The sequence below is a fragment of the Misgurnus anguillicaudatus genome, chromosome 16, assembly GCF_027580225.2.
Source record: "Misgurnus anguillicaudatus chromosome 16, ASM2758022v2, whole genome shotgun sequence".
In the NCBI taxonomy this organism is placed as follows: domain Eukaryota; kingdom Metazoa; phylum Chordata; class Actinopteri; order Cypriniformes; family Cobitidae; genus Misgurnus; species Misgurnus anguillicaudatus.
In genome coordinates this window covers 19,363,539-19,380,859 of record NC_073352.2, presented here as the reverse complement: position 1 = coordinate 19,380,859, position 17,321 = coordinate 19,363,539, and the positions used below count along the sequence as shown (strand labels likewise).

General features: G+C 39.5%; 1 protein-coding gene across 8 annotated transcripts; it reads right to left on the bottom strand.

Annotated features, from left to right (window-relative positions):
• Positions 1 to 1,389: 1,389 nt before the first annotated feature.
• Positions 1,390 to 16,473, bottom strand: sh3tc2 (SH3 domain and tetratricopeptide repeats 2). 8 transcript variants are annotated; one of them, XM_073854299.1, is made up of 19 exons: positions 16,277 to 16,473; positions 12,431 to 12,848; positions 11,869 to 11,967; positions 11,044 to 11,160; positions 10,567 to 10,694; positions 9,868 to 9,973; positions 9,650 to 9,793; positions 8,623 to 8,818; positions 8,386 to 8,459; positions 8,082 to 8,277; positions 7,633 to 7,766; positions 7,474 to 7,524; positions 5,679 to 7,397; positions 5,416 to 5,593; positions 5,148 to 5,298; positions 4,848 to 4,966; positions 4,200 to 4,354; positions 2,505 to 2,701; positions 1,390 to 2,168 (listed from the first exon to the last, which is right to left on the bottom strand). In XM_073854299.1, the coding sequence occupies exons 2-19, from the start codon at positions 12,453 to 12,455 to the stop codon at positions 1,710 to 1,712; spliced, it is 4,248 nt and encodes a 1,415-aa protein (XP_073710400.1). In that variant the 5' UTR covers positions 12,456 to 12,848; positions 16,277 to 16,473; the 3' UTR covers positions 1,390 to 1,709. The 8 variants fall into 8 exon arrangements, with proteins under 8 accessions (XP_073710400.1, XP_073710399.1, XP_073710401.1 ...); XM_073854298.1 differs by having other exon boundaries at positions 12,537 to 12,848; XM_073854300.1 differs by having other exon boundaries at positions 12,431 to 12,536.
• Positions 16,474 to 17,321: the final 848 nt, after the last annotated feature.

Genomic DNA, 17,321 nt, shown 5'->3' with positions numbered 1-17,321 from the left:
TTGCAAAAAAATGTGCAATTTAAGGTTTTAAGATTTTAATTAGATATTTGATCAAATATGATATTTGATGTAGCATTCAGTCTTTTTGGAGACACACAGAAACATGTTGCTCCTATTTTAGCTCAAAAATGTTTTGCTTTGCATCCGGGCATTCTGCATCTAGAAACATTATGGAATGTTGAGCATTTGAGGCAAATGGGTTGCATTGCATTCCATAATTCCTAATTTTCTCATCTGGGTGTGGCTTTCTTTTAAATTCTTTTAAACACTTTACAATAAGGTTGTATTTGTTAACGTTAGTTAAAGCACAATGAACTAACTTGAACAATTGTATTAACATTAAGTTACATTAACAAATATTAATAAATGCTGATAAACTATATTGCTCATTGTTGGTTCATGTTAGTTAATGCATTTAAAATGTTAACAAATACAACTTTATTGTAAAGTGTTACAAATGATTTTATTCAAAAACTTCTCAGCACCTGTCATAGAACTGCCTATTACAAGAAGTAAAACAAACATAAGAACAAAGTCCTGGTGTCCACTACAAAGGACATCAAATAAAAGTTGTGTTTCGGAAGGGTCATAATTATTGTACATTTCTGAAATACTGCTAAATTTTAAGTCTAGACTCTTATGTTGTAAAAAACTATTAATGATTATCAAAGAAACATATATTATGCAAAAAGAAAGTATTACTTACTTCCATTGTTGCCATAAAATTGGATATTGCAATTATCCTTATTTTGAAAAGACAGTTTGTGTTCTCTGTATACATATATATCCACACAAATATGGTATTACTAGAAAGCCCAGGATGTCATCTTGACTAGACAGTAGGATTCAAATAGGTTGAATAAATGGCGCTTGACTTAGCGGTCTGAAACTCATGTCAACTACAGAGGACCGAAATACATTCCTGGGTCTCAGGAGAATATCATGGGACTTTCAAAGTAAAAAGATTGCCATGGCAAACCTTAAACTCGGACTACCAGCCCTCTCTGTGAAACCAGGCCACACTGGTTAAAAAGCAGGCTATAGTCAGTCACAAGATTTTTCATGTCTCCTGATAGTGTCATGAAAATGCTAGCCTTGCTGTATAAAGAAAATACTGTTACTGTATGTCAGCATGCACTGTAAAAAATGTTTTCTGTACTTACATTTTAAAGTATAATCAACTTGGATTTACAAGTCATTTCAAACTTTCATGTTTTATCTTGACTCGTGATGAATTGCTGTACCTTAATGTATTTATCTAGTCCAGAAAATTTTGAATTAATAGTAGATTTTACACTATTATACGTAATGCCTTTACTGTACACTGTTTTGTATGGTGATCATGCACGCAAACAGGCTCTTGTGCAATTTATAAATTGCTCAGGGAAATTTATAGAAATTTTATATTTTTAATTAAAATGTATAAGTAGAGGTTTTAACAACCCTCAGAACAAAAAAAGGCACATTAAACAGCAGATTCAGACAGCCAGAGCAAATATAAATATACAGTAATACAATATACATATTTACAATTATACAAAATCATTCAAATTTATCTTGAAACAATATCAATAGAAAACATCTAATTAAAGGAGAAAAAGTCTTATTGCACTTCTGTATTAAAAGAAATGCTTTTAGAGTAAACATATTCTGAAATGACCCCCAAAAAAACTTGTGGTATGCTGCATACTTGCACATCCAACATGCATCTACATTATAAACGTCACACCCTCTGCAAATGTACTTCCATTAGTGTGGTTTGTATCATCGGTGCAACTAGTCTCTGGATCGGTATGATCAGGAGGCCCTGAGTCTGTTTTTTCATAAAATCTAGTGTCCGTGTCTTCTTTGTTACTGATGATTGTAAGGCTAGCTTCTGTGCCACTGCCGGAGTCTGACATGTCAGGTTTGGTCTGAGTGACAGACTCAACACAGTCTTCATATGCATGATCCGGATGTGGGTCAGTAGAGTTTGTGTATCCTGCCAGTTCTCTCTTCAGACTCTGTGCGCAGTCCATGTAAGTCTTACATAGCTCAGCATCAGGCATGTGGTTGGCATGGATCTCTGCCAGCTTCATGTAGATGATGTAGATTGTGCTCAGGCTTTCTTTGTCCTCCAGTGCTGCCGCCAGGGCTAAGTGGAAGTAGCCCATTGCATCAAAGGCATCCTGAGGCAAAAATACCAACATATATATTTTTTAAATTTCTGGCAAAAAGACTGCCTGACACTTTAATCCAAAATGATTAAAGAGCATTAAATCTACATTATACTGTATCAGTATGTATGTTCATGGGATTGAATCATAACCTTTGCATGCGAGCACAATGCTCTACAGGAACTTTTTAATTTTTATTAATTTTAATTGAATTTTTATTTTAATTGGCTGTTTTCTTCTCAAATAAAACTACCTCAGACTTAAATGAAAGAATGCAGGAATTGACACCTTCATGCTTAGTTTATTGCAATGGTCGTAATTTTTTAGCTGTATTTGCAAGTGTCTCACCTTTAATTTGTATAGTGTCAGATCAGCCAATCTACAGTAGACTTTAACATAGTACCGAACTTCAATGGGATGTTCAAGTTCATTGGGCGAGAGTGAAACAGACTTAAGATAGTAGTTCTCAGCCATCTCATACTTCTCTAGAGAGTAGTACACTGATGCAAGACGATGGAAGGACGCTCTCTCATTCAGAGGCACACCTGTAAAAAATACACATAGATGTAGAAATTATCTCATAAATTTAAATATATACCACTGTGTTAACCACTGCATTAACTATTAGACATGAATGTTGTACAGTAAAGCAGGGTTTCCCATACTGGAGTTCGCGGACCCCTGGTGGATCGTAGGAGAATTGCAGGGGGGGTCGTGAGTTAATGAAATAAATAAATCAATTAAAGAGATAGTTTACCCAAAAATGAAAATTCTGTCATCGATTTCTCATCCTCATGTTGTTCTAAATCTGTATGAATTTCTTTTTCTGATGAACACAATAAGATATTTTGATAAATGATGGTAAGCACCAGTGGCGCCCGGTGACTTCTTTTTTCGAGGGCACTCGATCCGAAGTTCGTCACATGTATGTAGCCCGTCATGTGTGTGGTTCCTTATTTCAAAATATGTGTTCTGCGCTTCGAGAGATCCTGTGTGCATCACGTGTCTTGTCAAAATAAGTGCCTGCTGCAGATGCGTCTAAAGGGTTTATGATAAAAGAGACGCTCGCATTTGCCAGATACTCGCATAATCTTATGCATAATCAGAGTTTACTGTTAAGAGAGCAGGCAATAATTTTGACAAAACACGTGATGCACATCGTTCACATGACGCAACAAACATATATTTTGAAAACGCAAGCAACACACGTGACACTCTGAACACCCTCAGATGAGCAGTCACAAGCCGCCACTGGTAAGCACAGCTAATTGTAACCACTGACTTCCATATTGGGAAAACCAAATATTAAGGAAGTATTGTGATAAACGATGAAGATATTTTTATAAATGATTGTAAGCACACAGTTGATGCTACCACTGAATTCCATCGTATTTCTTTTGCCTAATATGGAAGTCAGTCAGTTGTGTGCTTACCATCATTTATCAAAATATCTTCTTTTGTGTTCGTCAGATACAAAAAAATCATACAGGTTTAGAGCAACAAAAGGATGAGAAAATGATGACAGAACTATAAAATAAATTAAATAAAACACTAACAAAAAATATATTTTATTTTTGACCATTGCACAACACTACAACATCAAAAAACTGAGAACTTAATACCAGAAAACAAAATACCAGATAAATGTCCACTATGTTGAAAATAATAACACAAAATATGTTAAATATTACTGAGAAAACTTCAAAACTGTTTAAAAAATAAATGTTAAACATGCAGATGTGGTATTAAATTATTGAAATATTTACTATAAATCTCAGGGGGTACTTCAAATAAATAATGTAGGTCAAGGGAGTTTGGCTCAAAAATGTGAAAACCCCTGTTGTACAGAGCAAGTGTCTCCACCAGGGGGCTTCATAGTCCAAGAAACAAAACAAAAACAAATAATCATGCTCATATTTTGCTTACTGGTTTAGTTGTGTTCCTTGGATACACAAGAAAACAATACTAGCTTTAAAATTTTATAAAATCATTCTGAAATATTAAAGAAAATTCTTTATAAACCAAGAAGTTCAAGCGTCTTACCAGTGATGGTGCTAACCTGCACTGCGAGTGTGGCATATTGCAGTGCCTCCTCATATTGCTTCTGCTGCATCAGGAGCTCTGTAAGTTTACTCAGCAACCTAAACTCGGAGTGCACATCCTTAATGCTCCGGGCAAATGGCAGACTTCCATCCCTGTAAAAACAAAACACAGCAAAAAATTAAGCTTATGTATGAAAGCATGTGAAGTCACAAACTGTATCCCACACTTATATAATCCATCTCTATGACTAGTGTGGCCATTCGTGCCAGTTCCACCGGACACGTCCCGAACATGTTTTCGGGTTCGTTCTCCGGAAGTCGCGTTGGTCGACCGCATACGTCATCAAGGTTTAATATTTCGGGTTTCGTTTCAGAAAAGCAACCGTTACCTTTCAAGGTAAGAATTAAACTACAATGATTGTATGTCTTAAAGGAAATAAATCTTAATTTTCTAATGTATTTTAACTGAAATGTGAGAACCTCGATGACGTATGTGGTCGAGCAACGGGACTTCCGGAGAACGAACCCGAAAACATGTTCGGGACGTGTCCGGCGGAACTGGCACGAATGGCCACCCTATCTATGACTGGTTCTTAAGAAATATTTTTACGTGGCAATATGTTGTGAAATCAAGATGAAAAATACCCTGAAAAAAGGTAAGGCAGCTAGGCGGTTTCTGTGTCCTTTGAAAAACACATCTCCTGCCTCTTCATAAATGTTCATAGCGAAGCACGGGTCAGCCATCTTCAGTGCTGTCTTTACTGCTGCCTGTAAACATTGTTTATTGAGAAAAAGTAACTGATATTTAGAGAGTAATATGATACAGTAATATCTTACTTTCTTGATAATCAAATAATGATGATTGAAGTGATGACATACTTGTAATATGTAAAAATGATAAAGCTAAACAATCATTAACATCAAATATGCCCTTTCAATCCTGTCTTACCTGAAGGTACATGTCAGCCAGTTCATCCTCATGGATCAGATAGTAGATACGGCCCACCTGCAGCCATGTCTCAGACTCCTCCTGTCTTTTTCCCAGATCTATGGAGATCCTTAAACTTTGCTTTGAGTAGTCAAGTGACTTCCTTGAGGACCTGCAATTTCCAAATAGCATTGTTGAAATGACTAACTCCTCTCATAGTGCAACACTCCCAATAATTGAAAGCATTTACAAAATTCAAAGCATTTATTGTTAACAGTGTAGCTCTTACTTCTCAGTGTTGAGTGAGAGATAGAGGTTGCTGAGGAGCTCCAGGTATTCGCCTTCTTTTTGTTTGTTTTTTAGAGTTCTGCATAACCCCACACAGTGCTCATAGTAAACAATACTCTGTCCGTATAGCAGCAGGTCACCATAATGACGACTTAAGACTTTTGCCACAACCATCTGACCTGCATTTGTGAGGAATTTGATCATTATTCATGCATTAGTGTACCCAGAACATGGCCCACAAAATGTGTATCTTCTTATACTTACTATGCAGATTGTTGGCACTAATGCCAATAAGAAGGCCCATCTCGTAGCACAGCCTGACCTCCTGACTCCCTCCTCTATCCTTGTAGCTCCTTCCCAGCCACAGCAGAGTCTGGACATGCTCCTCATCCGTAGGGCTCTCTGAAAGAAACTGGTACAGGTGTAGGGATTTAAGCAGAAAACACTCTGCCAGTCCTGGAGCCCCTATAGATAGAGACAAGCAACCCATATTAGCCAGGGCCAGCGCTTCATTACGCTTGTTTCCATTCTCTCTGGAAATCTGCAGGGCACAATGAAAGTTTCTTGCTGCCTCCTGAACCTTGCCCTGTTTGCGGAGGCACAAGGCTAGGAGGTTGTAGACCACACCACGCTGTGCAGGACTGTCCGTTTCATTTAAAGACTTTAGCAATGGATGCAGGTTGGACTGAGCTTGTTCGGGTTGCCCTGAAAGAACCAAGAGCCAGGCCAGCAGTACAGATGCCTCAAAGCCCTCCTCTTCATTAATTTGGCTACCTGTCTGTGCTGCCTGTTGAGCAAAGGGCACAGCCTTCTCTAGAGCTCCGTTCTGCTGGTAAACACTAGCCAGGGAAAGACACAGGTCCCTTCGAGTCTTTAGATCATCGCTACGACTAGCTATGGACAAGGCCTGCTGAAGATAGACCACAACCTGTGCAGAAGGCACTGAAGTACTTTCTCTACAGTGAGGATTTAGCCTTGCTGAATTTTTGATAAAGATTCTAATTTTCTGGAATGCATCTTCCAAGGAATGCTCTTGTCCTGAGTCTAGGCTCAGAGAGGCTAGTGTGAGAAAGGGCAAATACTTTTTATGATACAGCCTGCACAGCATCCAGTTGAGATCCACTGGAGCAACAGCCCTCTCTTCCTCAGCAGACAAAGTGATGGTGAGAAACTGAAGCCTCTCCACAAAAGGCAATGCATCCTCTACTTTCCTTAAGCGAAGAAAGAGAGAGAGACAGAGGTAGCATGTCCGAGCTTCGAGGTACTTGTCCTTTTCGATTATAGCTTTGCGCATGATTGGTTTAAGCAGCTCAAACTCATCCGCAGAGCAAAAGTTGTGGCATGGGAGACACAGAATCAGAGCACTGGCCTTCTCCAGAGTAAATGGCAACTTGTCCATCATCTTCTGTTTTAAATAAACAGCGGTGAGATTGGTGTATAGGGCTATCAAAAGTGGTTGATCATCAAAACCATTTACAGGTACTTTCAACGCCTCCTCAAAATATACTCGTGCCTGTGAGTATTTTAGTTTTTTGGCAGACAGCCTGCCTAGAAGGAAGCAAGCTCGCCGGTGGGCCCACAGCATCCTGCCTTTCTTTGCTACTTCTCGTAAGTTTTCCAGATGCTGAAGAACCTCGTCCTCTGACAGGCCATTAAAGACAGTCTCCAGGAAAGAGTAGCAGAGGTCATAAAGAGTCTCAAAGGAGTCCTCAAAATATTCCAAGTTGAGGAAGGTCAAGATTGGGTCAGACCTCTCCGCTTCATCAGCATCCCAGATACCCTCATCTATGAAGTTTAAGGGATCTTCCTCATATTCATCCATCTCTCTAAAGGTGTCCTCCAGGCTAAAGGAAAGAACTTCGGAGTCTCGCTCAAGATTATTCCGAGAGGCATAGAATGATGGCCGTGGGGATGAGTGGTATGGAGGCGTGCCACTCTTTTCTGACATGTTGCTCTTTCTTAGATCTACTGGAGTTTTTGGCTCTGCAGATTACAGAAGTAAATGTCAGAATTTTGAATACAACATAAAGTAAAAGAAAGGTCAGAAGAAATGCCTTACCTGACTTTGGATGATTTTTAATATAAGGGAAGTCAGAGTCATCCAGTCTGTCTGAGTATAAAAGAGTAAAGCTATAAACACCATCAAAGATTACAAATACAAAGTGATCCCCACTTAATGTTAGGGGATCTCCCAGACAGGCAATGCATCATCTCTTACCTAATCTGTAAACAGTGCTTATGTCAGTAGAGAACAGATTACCCAGTACATCAGTCTGGCAGGGCTCATAGCAGGGGTTAAGCTTAGACAGGGCTGCCCTTTCCTCTTCACTCAGAAAGACCAATTGTCCATTGCTGTGAACGGCAAACAAAGGCAACATTATCAACCACATGACTAACATTGGGACCTCTTCATCACATCATCACATAACTCCACTAGCCCCCACCTCCAATGCCCACATCACCACCAGCTAGACAGAGACACATTCAGCAAAGGTCAACAGAATAAAATAGTGTTTGCCAGCTGGTTGCCTTTATTTGTTATGTCAGTGTCCCTGAGAGGCATGTTAGATAAATGGTTTATCAAAATTGGGGAGGGAGGTGCACCAATCTCAGTTATGAATATAAATAAATAAGATTGAAGTTCTACTTCTTCTGCTGTTTACTTACAGAGGTTTGATGCTTTCAGGTTTGACATGGGCCTTGTGCACAAATCCTAGCTTTCCACTGGTGAGGTGTCTTCCTATGAACATGTTTAGAGTATTAAGAAGAAATCCTTCAATCTTGATTAGGTCTCCCTGGTGTAAATGCAGTTCATCTGAAACCACCGGGTAATGGTCTACTATGGCAACACATGTCCCCACCACTAAAAGACAGGTGAAAAGGAATGACAAATTTGTAGTAACACCAAAAGTTAGTCATACAATTAAAGGGGTATCTTTAAGAATGCTTATCCTTCTTTGAAGAACCTTACCAATAGGATGATCAAAGAGGCTTTCTGTAACTAGAACCCCTCCTGTATTTCCAGGATATTTCTTAAGGAACCACCTATAGGGAAAATTTATTTTATTTGTATGGCATACACAAAAACAGTATAATTCCAACATAAAAGATGACCAATCAATTGAGCATGTAGGTGGACAATCTGCCGCTAAAGTTTTGTCTTTCCCCAAAAATAAGCCATGTGCCTATATACAGCAGGGTTACTTACTGATAAAAAGGATAGGGCAGAGGTTGCATGTCATGCACAGGCACTAGACCATGTTGACCTGTGGACAGCTGTGTTGCTTCCCACATGGCCTCCTGTCCAATGTCTTTCATCATGATCAAGTCATTCCTCCTGTAGGTCAGCTCCTCTTCTTCCTCTTTGCAATCACTGTTGCATAAGGCCTTGGCAAAAAATGTACCTGTAAATGGTTAATATGCCATTTTATACCTTATATTCACTTATTGTTTTTATTCCATATCCTTTTGTTGGCACCAGATCAATGTTTTTGGTAACTGTGGTATAAGCTGAATAATTGACTTCGGTCTTTTGAATTATTTCAAAATGATCTGCATTGCGTCATGCGCATTACCACATTGGGTGTTCATTATTTTTGAATAATTCAACATCCCATCGTCAATTATTCCTTACGTAACTGCTCTGAATACAGTAAATATTATAATAATGAATAGACTTTGGCAAGTTGTTAAGAATGTGGCCAGTAGTGTTTCTCAAAAGACAGATATTGCGTATATAAACAAAATTCAAGGAAATGTTGAGACCATAAACGAAAAAAAGATCTTTCAAAACAAGTGGAGCCAGCAATCACTTCACATTTTTATCATATCTTGTTTTTCAACAATGTGACCTCTGAGCAGTTTTTCAATGATGGACTTTAGAGCAGAAGATTAACGTCGGTATCTAGCTCTATCAGTTTTTACATTTTTGGTCTGGTTAAAGGTGATTCTGTTGATTGTTGACCACCTGGGAAAGGTCTCTATTGAAAAATCCAGCTAAGACCAGCATAAGCTGGTAGCTGGTTTAAGATGACAGTAGTGAGCTTAAACTGGTCCTCCCAGCCTGTCAAAGCTGGTCTTAAAAAGAACCAGCTTAATAAGTGACCAAAACACAGCTAGATCAGCTTGCTACACCAGCAATTCCAGCTAAAACCAAGCTGGGAGACCATCTTAAACCAGCTCACCAGCTTATGTTGGTATTGGCTAGATTTACAGTAGGGTGTGGGACTCCTTACCTTCCTGTAGTAGGAGTCCTAGGTAGAGAGTAGCTAAATGGTCTTCATCCACTGTCACAGAGATCTCTACATCACTTAGCAACGCAGGGTCCAGCCACAATGACTGGTCACAGAGAAAGTTCTCAAGACATCTTGCCACATACCCTGGATCACAATAGTGAAAATTCAACTAGATCGGTTTTACAAAGGCATATTTTACTAGATTCATTGAGACTAACCGAGTGCCAGGTAAGTAGAAAACTTCCAGATCTCCTCGACTGTCTTGAAGGTAATGACAAAGCTGTCCTTCTCAGCATGAACGGACACCAGTCGTGCAGACAGATCCTGCATGTGGAGCACCAACGACAGTTGAATAAATACTGATAGTAACTCCTCAAGTAGAGCCATTCCACCGAATTAGTAACATTACGGCACAGTCACACAGGGCGAAAGAGTTAACGCTTGATGGAAGGCTTGTCTGAAGCTTGGCCAACAGCAAATCACAGTGGCCGCAACACATGCTCCAGTCTTCCATAAACGTAATTGGTTGGCTCTGCCTAGGTTATTTGCATAAGGCGAGCTGATTGGCTGACGCACACGTTGCCGCTTGAAAAGTTGAGAAATGTTCAACTTCTGCCGCGAGCAACGGCAGTGACGTGGCACCGACGGATCCACAATATCGTTCATTTCATTAAAAGTGAATGGAAAGCATTAACCCTTACGCCATGTGTTAACGTACCGTTAGTGTCCCCAGGACCTTACATGTATAAAATTGCAAGATGCAACATTTTATTATACAATTTTTAAGCAAGTGTCCTGCACATTAATCTCAGAGCTTGTTTACACCTGGAATTAGGATTCTTTTTGGTCGAATGGCTCAGTAATAAGTTCATCAATAATGCCAGTGCATGCCTTGCAAGCATTCTTCAATGCCTGACCTTGAAGAGCTGTGTGACATCCTGGCTGTTGCTTTCTACTACTCTGAGTCTTGTGCGTAACTTCTCCTGAAGCTCACCGTCAGGCTGGACACGAGATCGTCGTCTTCCACTGAACAATAAGACGACATCTTCAAGACACAAATGAAAATATAGTTAGGTATCCATCAGAAAATCTAAATTTACTATTAACTGCATTAGCCGTAACATTTACAGCATGCTCTATTGATGAAGGGTGCGATAATTGTCATGAAGATATGCCGATAGGATTTTTTGCGGTAACAGCACTACGAACGACTGCATCACTAAAAACAGACCATTAGTGCACACAGTACATTCGACTGAGTGTACACATTAAGGAAGTCTGGCATTAGTCATTAGGGTGTGTTTAATAAGTGTAGCCATTAAAGGCTATTATGTACTGTAGAAGGCCATTATTTCCACCCAAGTCTACAGGACAAAAAGCCACGCTGCAAATACCTGAAGAAAAGCGCTCTCCGGAAGATATGGTGCCGCTTCCACTCAATGCCTCCTTCCTTCTCCAGTAACTCTCTCTGTTTGTGCCTTCTGCCTCCACCTCAGCCTCCGCTTCCTCATCTCCAATGCCAAAACAAAGGAAACTGGGGTCAACACAACTTTACAGGACGCAAATGTGATTGTCGTTAACTTAGTTAAATAGTACTTCAGTAAATGCTTTTGCTTACAGTGGTTCTCAAACTGGGGGCCGTGGAATGGTGCTGGGTTGGGGGACCCATTTTTATGGCATTTTATAAAATACATTTATTTATCATAAATTCTGTATTATTATTAATGTTTGTTTAATTAAAATAAAAAAATATTTGGGGGGTCGCTAAGAGATGCACCGTACCCAAAGGGGGTCACACGCCAATAAAGTTTGAGAACCACTGGCATAGTACATCTACAGAAATAAAAAACATACCAGCGGCTAAGGACAATATAGTTCCTCATTTCAAAACATGCAATTGATGCTAATAGGTTTGTAGATAGAAAATTTACCAGAACTGTATTTACAATCACAATAAACAGGATGTGCAGGCCATATCATAATAGCTCTATAAATATCAGCCAGATGGCTTAAATAATAGCCTCTTTCTCATTTCCGCATGGCTATGAATTTCCCAGCTTTGTCCATTGAAAAGAAAGGATGTTCCAAACAGTTCCTCAGTACATCATTTATACAAAACAACATTTTATGAATACAAAAATTAATGATGGTGGTCTTATAAACGTATACACTGGAACAGCATTGTGATTTCTAAACACTTATTCAAGAAGTCCTCTTACCAGCTGTCATGATGTCATTTGGTGGAAAGAGCTCACTGATGGCTGCTAAAGTGTACGGAGGGTCATTCCATAAGGCATCAAGCTCAGCAGATGAAATCGCTATTGAAAGGGAGTGGGATGTTAAGGGAAGTGTTATTAAATTAAACGTATATGAGAAATAAGCAGACGCTTCTGGGGGAAATGTTCAATCAGCCTGACAATGAGCAGGAGGGAAATGTCATTACCTGAACAAATTGTAAGACATAATTACAACCCTCATGCTGAAATTTGAGAGTACAATGTGTGCATGCAAACAATGACAACACTGAACTGTTAGTCCTCGTACTGAAACGAAGGAAACAACATACTATACATTGTAAGTATTCCAAATGCTCACGTATCACCAAATTGATACAATTTATCCATTTGCTAGTTATTAGTCAACAGCTAAATAGTAGTGTATTATCTAAAACCACACAAGCAGCAAAAATACAATATACCATTATCAGTAAAACAGTACACAATTACGCAAGCATTAAGCGCAGCAAGGCACCAGGGAGGTACTGTACACAACCAGCATTACCTTCATGGGTAAACCTATTACCCATGACTGACAGAAACACTGTGACGTCTCCCTGTGAAAGTTACTCCTCATGGCACAAATCTATGAAAGCCAGGACGAGACCAACCTGAAAACGAGAAGCAGTTTCTGAGGCACGGTACAGGACAACAGCAGCACGCCATCATGTAAAGAGTCAGCTTCAGTGAAGTCAGATCCACTTTAACTCCATTGAGCGTTATTGATGGAGTCGCTCCTCTCTCTCCCTCTCTGTCTTCCTATCCATCTTCCTTCTGTACATAAACCGCACGCTCTCTAAACTTCCATCGATAGCTTTCTCTCCCCTTTCCTGTCTGCGTCCGCTCCGCGGATGAGTGAAGCACTCTGTGCTTCTGGCATGTTTGTGTGGGTTTGTCAGTGCCTCTCTGTGCCAGGATCTCTTCTGGAAAGTGAGAGCAGCAGCATTCTCACATCACTGCTGACATAGGGACACGAATGCCAACAGACTCGCGACAAATAAATGCGCAGGTATTTATTAAACTGTTGTTAGAGTTCACTCTGTTGTAGTGTTTCTTCCCTTTCAGCTTCAGGTTGGCCATTCTAACATGTCTGTCTCTCTTAGAGAAGCTCAGCCACCTGCGTGCCTGCCATGGCTTTTCTCCACCATTTCCCAAATTAGAGGATTTAGATGCACCATCCCCTACCCTATACAAGCTTCAAATGCAGGTTATACTCTCAGAAAAAAATTACCGTGGTGGTACAATTTTGTTCCTAGAGGAACAAAACATTTAACTGTACCATTATAGGTACAAAATATGAATCCAAAACAAGTTATTAAGGTAAAGATACAAAACGGTACCCGTAGGGTGCCAGTGCCAGTGATAGCCAATTGTACAATTGGTATCCCCAGAATGTGTCTGTAAAGTTTCAGCTCAAAATACACCACAGATCTTTCATAATACGATGTCAAACATGGCCATTTGTGGCTGCAAATGCGCTGTTTTTGTGTGTGTTTCTTTAAATCCAAAGAAAGCTTCTGTTCCCCTCTCCGTATGCAAAGTAGGGGCGCTTACACGTGTGCTTTGAACTATATCAAAACATGTGTCTTTGGCATAAGGTTGAACTACGCGCTCATAAGGCGGAGTCTGTGAGCGGTTATGGTTGGGGCGTAATCAATGTGACATCACATTGATAGGGGATCCCCAACATCCTGTTTTGTGTGACTGTTGTGGTTTAAATGAGATTACCCAAAGAAGAATAGATGGATTTGTATAATAACAGGATGTTTCTGCACACACACTCGTGACTCATTTTCTGATAGAAACACATTTAAAAGTGCATTTTCTAGGATAAGGCTGGTTCAGACGGGACGAATTTAAATTGTCGGACGATTTTCCATTCCTGAGAGGCCGCACACATGGCGATAAAACATCACGTGTCTAACAGTTTTGGTCGTACAGTGAGTGGTGCGCAGCCACATGGCAAAATCAACGCACCACACACGAACCGATTTGACTCCCGCGCATTCCCAGGTCAGACGGGAAATCTCGCAAAATCTCTCGAGATCAAACGTGATTTCAGAGTAAACAATCATGGCGGATGAAGAGGATGCAGTGGCAATAGTTTGTAGTTTGTTTTTAACTGAAAAAAAACCTTATCAAAAGAAAAGGCGATGTTCAAAGAAGTGGAGACAATGCGAGCATGGACTATACTTGCTACATCATGATATAGAGGTGAGTTGTTGTTTTTTTCTCATAGAAATGTTGTTACGTACTACACAGATCTTTCATCTCTGACGTCCACCAGACTTTCTGGTGCTGTTTTGATTTTGTTTCCCGGTGCTTCCTCGCTGCCTCGTCATTTCGCTTTCTGATTGGCTACACGTCACAGTCCACAGGCTGCGTGCTCATTTGTCTTCGGGAGACACCAAACACAACAAGAAATTGGGCCAAAACAATCCAACATGTTGGATGTCCCCGATTTGAGATCGGAGCGTTCTCGAGGTTCTTCCGAGTAGACGAGAGCAGTCTTAACAAACCACACACGGCAGGAATATCTGTTCAGATTATTTTACGGTAATCAGAGCATTCTTATAGGCGCTCTAAGCGAATCTGTGCGACGTCACTTTTTGTTTATGTTTGAACTGTTTTCAAAGAAACGGAGCGTAGCTAACTCCTCCCCCTCCCTTCCGTGCTTTCATGAACGCGCCCAACCCCCACCCCCAAATCCTTCTTGTCGTTTATTGGCTGGAACACTTTGTTATGATTTCTGTTTGTAGGTTTGGCCACTTTGTTTTTATTGCAGTTTCTGGAGCCTGGGCTGTCTACAGAGATCGCATTTTTTTTACAGTTTGATCAGCGGACAGGCAGCAAGCAGATAGTGAGGAGATATTTGCGGTATGTGACAAAAAATTTTTATGAAATGCATGAATTCGCTTAGAGCACCTTTAAGATTGTCGGAAGGGTGAATCGGAGCTAAAATCGGCCTAATTGCCGTGTGAACCAGGCTTTAAGTGAAGTTCTGTTGACTTAAAGGGATAGTTCACCCATAATATTAAATTCTGTCATCATTTACTTACTCTAATGTTGTTACAAACCTGTACACATTTCTTTGTTCTGATGAACACCAAGGAAGATACCGAGGAATGTTACTGATCATGAGCCCCACTCACCTCCACAGTATTATTTTTTCCTACTATGGAAGTGAGTTGGACTCATAATCGGTTTGGTTACAAACAATCCTTAAAATCTCTGCTTTGTGTTCATCAGAACAAAGAAATGTAATCATGGCCTTCAACAACATGAGAGTGAGTTAATAATGGGTGAACAGTCCCTTTAACATTGTACCTGCATTACTCTTATGCATGAACCTAAATGCATATGCGAAAGAAGCTTTAAGTAAAAATAATATTCATAAATCATATTTTATTCTTCAGCATTGCAGTGTATTAAACAATATCAAATTATCTAAACCGCATTGAATGCATTTTCCTGTCTTAAGTGCACAAAGAGGATCTCTATAGAATAATGCTGATCATCTCATAGCGTTCTGTAGAGAACTCAGTCAGATCCTAATTCAATCTGTGGTGATCCCGTGAGCATGAACAACTGTAAACAGCCAGAAGGCATTTCTCAGCATACCTCCTTAATACTCAGAGCATTGTTTTTCTCATTCAGCTCAATTTCATGTTTTTTTTTCATTACCTCAAATAATGTTACATTTTACAAAACTCACACCATGCTGAAACCCAACCCGAGCACAGAAAGGTACCAATACAAAACCACCTGTACACAGTGTTGTCCTATTTAAACTATTGTGGCTTGGCAGCACATTGCAGAGTCTAGAAACACGCTAATTAAAAGTCCTTTTTACTTTTAATCCTAACTGTACAGTAGAGTGGTTTCATTGTGGGTTACTGACTCAATGTGTGGCTGTCAGTGAAAAGAACTGGAATCTGTAACATGAGTAAAGAGGCTATAGACTCTAAGTATAGAACGACTCCCCCCAGAGCCCAAGTGGCACCCGCTGTTGCTATTAATTTAATAGGGTGAACAACACGTTCTCGTATCCAGTAAGTAAAATGGCTTGTTGAAATTATAAGTACATAAAAGTTTGTAAAACAGTCTGACACAGTGAGAGAGAGAAAGAGAGAGAGAGAGAGAGAGAGCAAGTAAAATATGATAAAGATATTAAGACAATTATGTCTTTTTAAAAATCTAACTAAAATAGAAAACTATACTGTCCAATAACTTATCATTCTTTCAAATGACTGAACCATGAAACACAACGACAACAGCAATTTTGACAAACACACACACACTTTAACCAAAGCACATTTGCCTTTGAAAGACCTAGAAAGAGAGGGCATACCTCTGTCCTGTTGACTGCCGGCTGTGTGTTCGCTCCTGTCAGTCTGTGTTTTGTGGAGTTGGGGAGAAACTACTCTCAAACTGACTAAAACCAATCATCATGATCCCGTGTAACGCTCCTGTAGGACAGTGAATTCAGCACGAGGTGTGTATATGTGTGTATGTGTGTGTGTGTTGCCCTTGTGGCATGAGTTTGGAGAATTCGTTGAAGGAAGTAAGTAAACTCCTCCCCTAAATGCTTTGATTCTTTCTTTCTCTTTTTCTCTCTCTCACTTTCTCTCTCATTCTGAGTCTAGGACTCTCACCCCCTGTTCGGTTGGACTCTAGGTCAGGTCAGAAGGGTGTTGGATAACCTTCAAAGAAGAGCAGAAACAAACACTCACTTTAATGGCTCAGCAAATACAGAAAATCTTTCTACGTCATGAATGAATCCAACCAGGAATCTTTTCTTTGAAATTGTACAAAAATGAAAGGAATGTGTTTTTCCCTTGAAAACACAGTAATCTATCTGGTTGGACTTGTTTTTCTTACATCGCAAGAAAACACAACTAGATTCTCTATCAACCTCAATACAGGGCGTCAGATACGCCTTCTTGCTCACATACCAAAGGTGCATTCGACAGAATCAATAAAGAACTTAATAATTAATTTAGTAACACTTTACAAAAAGGTTAATTAGTTAACGTTAGTTAATTTCATTAGTTAACATGAACTAATACACTGAAAAAATGATTCATTGAATTTAATCAATTTTTTCAAGGTAAGTGGTTGCAATCAATTTGTTTAAGCTACATTTAAACAAAAGTTTTATATTTTATTTTACTTTACTAATCTTTTTTGTTTAAATGTAGCTTGAATCGGTTGATTGCAGCCACTTACCTTGAGAAGGTGGATGAAATTCAATGAATCATTTTTTTCAGTGTAATGAACTGCACTTATACAGCATTTATTAATTTTTGTTAATGTTAATTTCAACAATTACTAATACTTTATTAAAATCTTGTTAACGTTAGTGCACTGTGAACTAACATGAACAAACAATGAAC